Source organism: Portunus trituberculatus, chromosome 46 (genome assembly GCF_017591435.1).
Source record: "Portunus trituberculatus isolate SZX2019 chromosome 46, ASM1759143v1, whole genome shotgun sequence".
Classification (NCBI taxonomy): domain Eukaryota; kingdom Metazoa; phylum Arthropoda; class Malacostraca; order Decapoda; family Portunidae; genus Portunus; species Portunus trituberculatus.
The window spans coordinates 16750003-16759623 of record NC_059300.1 but is presented as its reverse complement, the minus strand read 5'-3'; the positions used below and the strand labels follow the sequence as shown (position 1 = coordinate 16759623).

Below are 9621 nucleotides of genomic sequence, written 5' to 3'. Positions count from 1 at the left end.
TAAACTCAATAAGCATTGTCACAGTCTCCATGTTTGCTGCAGCTTGTGATTGTAATGCCTTTGTGGCATCATCTCAGACAATTAATGATGCAAAATAAGAAATAAAATGTTGACTTGAAAGGGATGTGCACACAGCATCAGCCATGTCATTATTTAGTTTGTTGGCTTGATCACTCCTCTAAATAGCAAAGGTGAAAAAGCAAGTAAAAATACACCACTATCAATTTTAGGATTTTGTAGATGAACATATTCACAATTAGAAGAAAAACAATAAAAACCCACCACTACTATAACTAATGGTAACTATGATACAGGTTAAAATCTTAAGATCTATAGGAATTGATACTTCATAATTCAGAACTTAGCAAAACTGTACAAGGTAATTATACAAAAACTATTTGAGTATTCTTAAATATAACATGAAAATGGGGCATTAGCCTATAGTACAAATTATGGATTATGGAAATCTTTCTCACCCAAACCACCAACTCACCAAATTAGTTCCCACTAATCATCATCTATCTATCTGAGCAAAGCAACAGAGAACAATGATCTCCAATATGAAACACATAAATATTGCAGATGAAAATATTGCAAAACAATATGTATGATGATTTTCAAGTAACTGCTATGCAATGCTGTTTGATGCTGTAAACTTGCATTGTTGTTGTGTTACAGCAAATGAAGTAACAGCAGTGTAGCAGTACTATGTCTGTAATACTAACAAACACCAAGTCTGATGGGACTGTGTGCCTGCTAAATCTTTTCAAGTTATACTTTAGATTCAAAATCGGGTTCAGAGACTGTATCACCATTTCTAGTAACCCAATGCTCAGTATTTATTAAGGAGTGATTCTCTTCTTCATCCTCCCCTTTCTCCTCATCCACATTTCCTCTCTCTCTCTCATCTTCTTTATCTGAATCATCTTCATACTTATTTTCCTCCTCTTTATATTTGTTAATGAATGGTTCTTCAGGAGTCTTTTGCTGTGGCTCTGAGAACACACTGTCATTTGCTGCTGAGCTGCTGTGTCCCTCAGGGATGGCTGTGAGTGGTGGCCGGCAGACAGCCACCGGAATTCCTGTGACAGTCTGGTCAGCTTCTGAAGCACTGGAGTCAGCAGGATTGTTGGCCTTAGATGTGAGGTTTGGCTGGGGACGAGAAGAAATGCTTGCTTTCTCCCAGAAGAACCTGAGGCCACGGTGACGCTTGAATCTAGGAAAGACTCTTGCCAGACAGTCCACATAGGCATCACGGTACTGGCGATTCATGAGAACATACACCACCACATTAAGGCAGTACTGGAACCAGTAGAGTATGTGGACAAGAAGAAACCGCACAGGCCTCCCGACAGTTGGGTCTATTGTGTGCACTACAGCAACAGGCACACTGCACACCAGTACCAGGAGGAAGATGATGAAGATGGTGCGCGCCACTCGCATGTCCCGTCGAGTAGAGGTCAGTCTCTGGCTCATGTTAGAAGACTGACGAGTGCTGGAAGTAAAGAAACCACTTTATGAATGTTCTAATTCAATAAGCACATTAAATCAACATAATGCACATACTACTTATCACAAATTTATTAAATATGTCATACATTATTGTTTGGTATTTACATTACAGGAGTTCTGGAAAGTATTTGTCTGAAAGAGAATCCTCATCCCCATCTAAGGAAGAGTACTGAGCAAGTCCCTCCCAATCACAGAGAGTGATGTAGTGTACCTAATTCATGCTTTAGCTTAGAATGAATTGTCTCTCAAGAATGCATTATGAACTTGACGGAGTTTCCATGACATAGGAATTATTGCATGTTCATAAGCTAAAACTGAAATGTAAGTTTACAGAAGCATACCATAGGAAAAATTAATTCAATAAGCTTTGTGTATCCTGTCTTTCTCCACAGCTTACTTAATGTCTTCTGATGGCAATAGGGAAAAGGCAAGCACAGAGAACATAAAGAAATAATTACGTAGAACACTTCCCTAAGAAAATAGTTTTCATATATGATTCTCTGGAGCAGTAATTTAATAGACATTTTTTTGACAAATCAGTAAACTAATTACATTGTGCACATACACCATCTACATTTTGCTCGGAGAGACCATGCTGATAGTAAGAAGGTAAGCTGAAGATTGAACATCAATGAGGGAATGATTCACTGAGGGTACACTTGTATGCCCTTGTTTTCAGCATATCCTCAAGAGAGATGTAGCAGACAGAGAGAGAGAGAGAATGAATTAATGAAAACATGGAAACAGACATATGTACTTGGCTCAAATATCATATTCTAAAATGAGATAGAGCACCAGGCATTTTTATAGACAGAATAGTCTTATGTAACATGCAGAGATTGCAAGCAAGACTTACCACTTCCTTCTCAATAGTGTTGCTGCATGAAGACTTTGGGATAAAAGCAGTCCATATATAAGTGCCCTAGACTCAAAAATACAGAGTGCATGAAAAATAAGCATCATAAAAGTTTCAGTGCACGAGAAAAGTGCATTTCATCTCATAAATATCTTCATGATAAATAAGTGACAAGCAGTGGTGGCTCATGGCTAAGTTTAGTGCTGCTTCAGATAATTTTTGCTTTACTTCAATATTGTGCAAAAGGGAAACAAACACATAATAAGAAAATTTACTTCTCCTTACTTCTCCAAGTTTTTGTCTGCTTGGCTATCAGCTGTACAACCTTGTTTTCTTTAATGCATTTAACCATTTTCTTTAATTCATTTAATCAAAAAGGATTCCTGAAGGGCAAGCTCTTTTTTATTTTGTTCATAGGAAAACTTTGTGTGCATGTGAGGAATGAAGTCCCAAAGATTTTTTTTTTTTTTTTTTTTTTTTTGCAAAGGGCTTTTTAAATCTTGATCTTCACTAAATACATGGTTACATTTAGTGGATGTTTCTTCAACTAATTATATTATTCAATGGTAAATATGTAAAAAATAAACAAACAGGAAATCCTACAGAAAGATCCAAGTTTTGGGCTTGCCTTTCTCAGAAAGTAGATATTTTACAGATAGAGCCCTGAATTCTACACTTTATATAACATTAAAGAATGTGGTACACAGTATTTAAGTACAACATATGCAGAGTCGAAAAGGAACACTGCCTTCCACTAGTATATCAGGGTTGGCTACTTGCCACTGCTGGAGCAACAGTGCTTCTTTTCCCTATATGCCACTTCCTATATATTTTGCACACACACACAACAGCAAAACATTAAGTGACTGGAATTGTGAATCTTGCAGTTTACAAGGATTTTCATATTTTTCACAATCTAGGGTGTGATAATGGCCATTCACATATGTTTACATCATATTTATATACAGTATACGTATGTATATCTTGAACATTAATTGTCATTATGTATGTTTTTCTATATGTAGTGCACTTCATATAACAGGCATCATGCAGCTACATTGTCCCACATGGCAGTGCATGCTAGGAAGTCTCTGTTTCCCGCTTGCCAATTGTGTCCCCTCAGTTGTTGGCTCACTGTTTTGTAACACAGCCATGCTCAGAGTTGCTGACTAGTGTATCGCACCATCTGACAGCTACACTCATTTCTTGTTCTGTACTTGGCCTCTGTACCCTTAAGCAAATACAACAAGTGTACTGTGAAGGTTGTTTTGTTCCAACAACCTATTACATGGAACTTATACAAGGGGATGGCTACTGATATTAAACTTGTGAAGATTATATAATGTACAAGTAAAAAGAAAGAATTAAGGGGAAAATTCAGTCTTTTGATGAAATATTTTCAAAAATATGAAATTTGGCATATGACATTGCCACTCTTATTCCCAGCTGTGGCAAGTGTTTGCCAGCCATATAACATGTTTCTCTCCTGGTTATGGCGGGTTAAAAGGTTGGACTTTTAAACACCTCAGCTCATGCCACGCCTCTTTTATCTTTTAGGCTTTGTTTTCCTTGTGTTTTTTTTTTTGTTTTTTTTTACTTTTTAATTAATTTTTTGATGTTGCAGTACAATAGTTTGGGGGATCCTGACTTGGCAGGAAAGCCTCTCTCGCTGTCACGCACTCCCTAGTCCCCTCTCCCCTAGTGCGGTTGCAATCTTTGTGCACGTGTGTTTCTCAACCTGTTGCGCATTTCTTTGTATCTTACAAGTGACAATGCCATGTAAAAGTAACAAAAGTTAGGCTAGGAGTGAGATAGGTTGCTAGGGAGCACTGAAAAGGTGGAGTGAGGAGGTATGTGATTTTGCCACTTCATCTTCTTCTGATGTGGATATAGATGTCTCTCAAGTTACTCACATGTCTACAGCTAGCTACAGACATAGCTTACTACCACAACAGGAGAGGCAGAACTACGAAAGAAATTATTATAGTTCTCTGGTGGTAATATCATTAGAAAGATTGGAAAAATTTGTCAGTTATGTGATGTGCAAATGTGGAAAAAAAAAAAATTACCTCAGATACAAGTGACAAATTTGTCAGTAATGTGAAGTGCAAATGTGGAAAAAAAATAACCTCAGATACAAGTGACAAGTTTGATTGTTCTATAAATCTTACATGTGACAAGTAAGAAAATGTGCATCATTCTGAACTAAAAAGTGCAAGAACAGTGACTTGATGAAGAGAATGTTGCTGATGTTTATAATTCCTTGTCTGAAGTTCCTACAAGGCTGTGTGCAACATGAATGATGGAAATGGACCATATGCTAACCACAGTGTCGTGAAAGAGGTGTGCATCAACCATGTGCAAAAAACAAATGGGTACTAGGTGAGAAAACTGAAGGATGAACTGAAAAGGAGAAAACTACTAAAACAGGAAAAATTATGAGGAAAAGCTTAGTTGGTGGTAAACATCAACTAATGACAAGCAAATTGATGTCTTCCAATGGTATTACAGGAAAACTTTCAAGGATAGTGTTGGTACTGATGTCATAACATGAAATTGAAAATCATGTCTGGATTTTGGCATGCCATTTCCCGGGATGGGGATGGCAATCATCACCACATATGGTGTGATTCTTCTTGGTGTATCTTCAAGAAGGTAGTGGATGAAGGCAAGGCCCTCCTTCTCATGACACAATGGAAAATTATATCAGACTTGAAAAGAAATATAAAACTAGAGTGAGGGATATCTTCCATGAATTATCAAGCCCTGTCTTCCTTGAAAAGTGCCTGTGAGGAGAAACTCAGAATAGAAATAAAGGACTTCATTCCAAACTTTGGTTCCACTACAACAAGTCAAAGTTTGCTGGCCTCCAGAGGATGAATTTTGTCACCCACATCACTATAGTTGATCACAATTTTGAATATGAAGCCAACATATTTCTACAGCATCTCAGCATATCTTCAGCTTCAAAGGTGGTGTTATCCAAGAAGAAGATGGACAAAAGAAAAGTGACACCAGTGAAGGGGAAAAAGAAGACAAAAAAAAATCCAAGACAACACCTGGCCCTGATTATCAACCTGGTAGCTTCTAAATTGGTTCCACCTGGTCAAAATGAGATAAGTTGGCTGCACTGATACTCATAGAATATGTTATTTTCATATTGGATGTATATAACATATCAATAATATGTTATAACATGTTATATTATACCCTATATAACATATCAATAATATGTTACATAGGGGACCATTAGTCAGAAACCTACCAGGCAAGGGAGAACTCGCTTGTAAAGGTGCTTTTTGGATGACATCCATGGCCTCAAACTATCTACACATCCACTAATAATCTCCAAGATACTGTCAAAGGATTATTTGAGTAAACATTTGGATTTGGTGTGTGTTGGAGTGCATTATATGGGTGTAATGAATATGTTCACAGAAAAATGCATTTTTCTCAACTTTCACTTTTTGTGCATAAATTGTTGAATATCTTTTTCAGTAATTGACCAGTTTTAAGAATTCTTGCAACAAAGTGATCAGCAACATCATCTTTTCAAATGTAACCATAGCCATGCACAAATTCCTGTAAATAGATTTTAGACAAATTTTTAAAACTCGAAAATCGAATAAAAAAAGATGTAGTATAATGAAATTGTTGTAACTTAAGGTATGTGTATGCCAATAGTCACATTTGTTGGTTGCTATGTTTGGTACCTGTGATCAAGAGGAAATTGTTGTACTACTATTACTTCTGATTTTATGGCATAATTTTTAATATCTTTTTCACCAAAAGAAAATCATTTTTGCACAAAAAAACTATTGGAGGTATCTACATCATATTTGCCCAATAGAAACATTACATATTTAATACACTTTGTGTATAAATATTATTCATTTAGGTAAAAAAAATAAAGATAGGAGAATCAAGCATACAAAAACCGAATTTCCCCTTAAAGAAAAACAGACTCATTATATTGAATGCTATCAATAATATTTAGTGAAAATAGGGGGTGCTGCGAATTCACAGTGCTTATTTAAACATGAGCCACCACTGGTGATAAGATAAACAAAATAAAAAGATGTAATATGAATGAGAATCCCAGCACATTTTCAGGATAACACATCAATAACTATCAATTCCAATAAGGAATGTATATGATATTTAGTTCACCCACTGCCTCTCTTCTAAACCCCCCACACACACACACTCGAGATGATACGGTCAAGGTCGGACTTGCAGACCGACGCTCCTTGCGATCAGCTGATCTCAATATCTGAGGTGGTTTACAGAGGCCTGGGCAAATTGTGTGGCAATAGTCTCCAGGAATTACATTGAAAGGCACCATGAGTCAGAAAGAGTCTACATCCATATGCAGGTATGAGAATAGGGAAAGAGTACAGGAAGAGAATGATTATGTTGATGAGGGAGAGGGAAGATTCAGAGGTTTTGATGAGGCAAGCACTACCCTCCATAGGTGAGTTTTGACTCTGGATAAGGGAGAGTATGAGAAGTAAAGAGAACGATGAACAGGAGAAAGAGTTCCTGAATTTGAAAGAAAGGATGAAAAAAGTGGAAGAAAATGAAGCTAGGCTAAGAGCAGAAAATGCAGAACTGAGTAAAAAACTAGCCAAATATAAGAAACAGATGGATGAAGGACTTGGTAAAGTAGAGAAAGAAAAAGACGACCTGAAAAATCTAGTTAACAAAGAAGAGGAAAGAGTACAGGACGTGATTAAGAAAGAAGTACAGGCATGGAGAGTCCAAGATAAGAAAGACAAGGATAATCTTCACGAGGTGATCCAGGAACAACTAAAAGAAAGATGAGAATATGGCAAACAAAATGATAGGAGTCCTTAAGGAAAAAGAAACCCTAGTAAGGGAAATTGCAGAAAAGAAAAAGAGTGTAATCATATTTGGACTAAAAGAAAAGAATGTAAAATATAGACCAAGAAGGGAAAAAGAGGAAATGAAATCAGTCAAAGACCTACTAAAAAATCTAAACAATGAAGATAGGCAGAACCCCTGGGGAGGAAGTAGAGGAAATACACAGAATGGGACCTTATCAAGATGGAACAATGAGGCCAATTAAGATATATTACTAAAATCACAAGCAGCAACAGAAGAGATATATAGAACAACAAAATTCAGAAAAACAGAAGGCTGCAAGGATATATATATATATATATATATATATATATATATATATATATATATATATATATATATATATATATATATAAGGAAAAATAGAAATGAGGAAGAAAGGAAGAGATACAACAAACTGGCGGCAGCAGTGAGGGAAAAAAATAATGAAAATTCAGAGGAGGAGAAAATGGTATATAAAAGAGAAGGAAGAGGAAACAGTGGAGCAAGTTTAACTAAAAATGATAAGGGCAAGAAACTAAAAATGATGTATATAAACATAGACGGGGTTCTATCAAGTAAATTAGAATTAAAAGATTACATAAAGAAAGAAAAACTGGATTTTGTATGCCTGGCTAAAACAAAACTAAATGAGGCAATCAAAATAGACAGATAATAGATATAACATATGGAGGAAAAGGATTTAAAAAAGGCATTTGATAAAGTGCCGCATGCAATGTTACGGTGGAAATTAGAGAAGAAGGGTGGATTAAAAGTAAGCACATTGAGATGGATGGAAAATTATTTGAGGGGGAGAGAAATAAGGACGGTAGTTAAAGATATGAAGTCCAAGTGGAGAGCAGTAGAAAGCGGAGTGCTGCAGGGATCAGTATTGCGGCCAATACTTTTTCCCATATATATAAACGACATGCCAGAAGGAGTGAACAGCTACATAAATCTGTTTGCAGATGATGCAAAACTGTGCAATTTTATAAAGCAAAAAGAGGATTGTGAAATACTGCAGGAAGACCTAAATAAGATCTGGAAATGGAGTAAAAAGTGGGAGATGGAATTCAATGTGGACAAAAGCCATGTCATGGAAATGGGAAAGAGTGAAAGACGACCAGTGGGAATCTGTAAGATGGGAGATGGAGTAGAACTACAGAAAGTAAAAAAGGAAAAGACTTGGGAGTGACGATGAAAGAAAACAATCAACCGGTGGTAAGCCATATTGAAACAATTTTCAGAGAAAACATATAATTTGCTAAGGAATATTGGATTAGCATTTCACTACATGGACAAAGAAATAATGAAGAAATTGATAAGTACTATAATAAGACCCAGATTGGAATATGCAGGAGTGGTGTGGACACCCCATAAAAAGAAACACATAATGAAGTTGGAGAGACTACAACAAATGGCTACAAGAATGGTTCCAGAATTTGAAGGCATGACATATGAGGAGAGACTAAAGGCTATGGATCTACCAACCCTGGAACAGAGAAGGGAGGGAGGGGATCTGATACAAGTTTATAAATTGATCAACGGAATGGATCAAGTGGATAATGAGAAACTGATCCTGAGAGAAGAATATGATTTTCGAAGCACAAGATCGCATAGTAAAAAACTGAGGAAGGGAAGATGTCTGAGAGATGTTAGAAAATATAGTTTCCCACAAAGATGTGTTGAGACTTGGAACAGTTTGAGTGAAGAAGTGGTGTCAGCAAAGAGTGTGCATAGTTTTAAAGAAAATTTGGATAAGTGTAGATATGGAGACGGGGCCACACGAGCATAAAGCCCAGGCCCTGTAAAACTCCAACTAGGTAAATACACACACACACACACACTTATTGAGCTTCTACAGTAGAGCAATAGATTTAATTCAGGAGAGGGATGGATGGGCAGACTGTGTCTACCTGGATCTAAAAACAATCTTTTGATAAATTACCACATCAAAGATTGCTATGGAAAATGAAAAATATAGATGGTTTACAGGGAAAATATTGGATTGGATAACAGATTTTTTAAAGGACTGAGAATTGAGAACAGTGATCAAATCAAAATGGTGAAGAGTTGTTCGTGGAGTTCCACAGGGAATGGTTCTGGACCTTGTAATATTCCTAGTGTATATCAATGATATGGCTGATGAGGTGAACAGTTATATAAGCTTATTTGCAGATGACAGAAAGTTACTGAAATGAGTGGAAAATTACATGGATTGTGAAATGCTACAGAAAGACTTGAATAAGATACACGAGTGGAGCAAGAAATGAGAAATGGAATTTAATGCAAAAAAGTGCAAGGTGATGGAACAAGGGAAAAGCAATACAAGACATAGTGATCTTTCACTATGGGAGGGGTAGAAATTCAGAAAACAAAAGAGGAGAAAG

General features: G+C 36.5%; 1 protein-coding gene across 1 annotated transcript in view; it reads right to left on the bottom strand.

Annotated features, from left to right (window-relative positions):
- Positions 1-218: 218 nt before the first annotated feature.
- LOC123519733 (G-protein coupled receptor moody-like) overlaps positions 219-9621 on the bottom strand; it is a 145550-nt gene continuing 136147 nt past the window's right edge. The window contains exons 9-10 of the mRNA XM_045281237.1: positions 2369-2401; positions 219-1495 (exon numbers count right to left, since the gene is read on the bottom strand). Coding sequence (XP_045137172.1) covers positions 772-1495; positions 2369-2401 — 757 coding nt within the window. The 3' untranslated portion in view covers positions 219-771. The remainder of the gene's footprint in view (positions 1496-2368; positions 2402-9621) is intronic.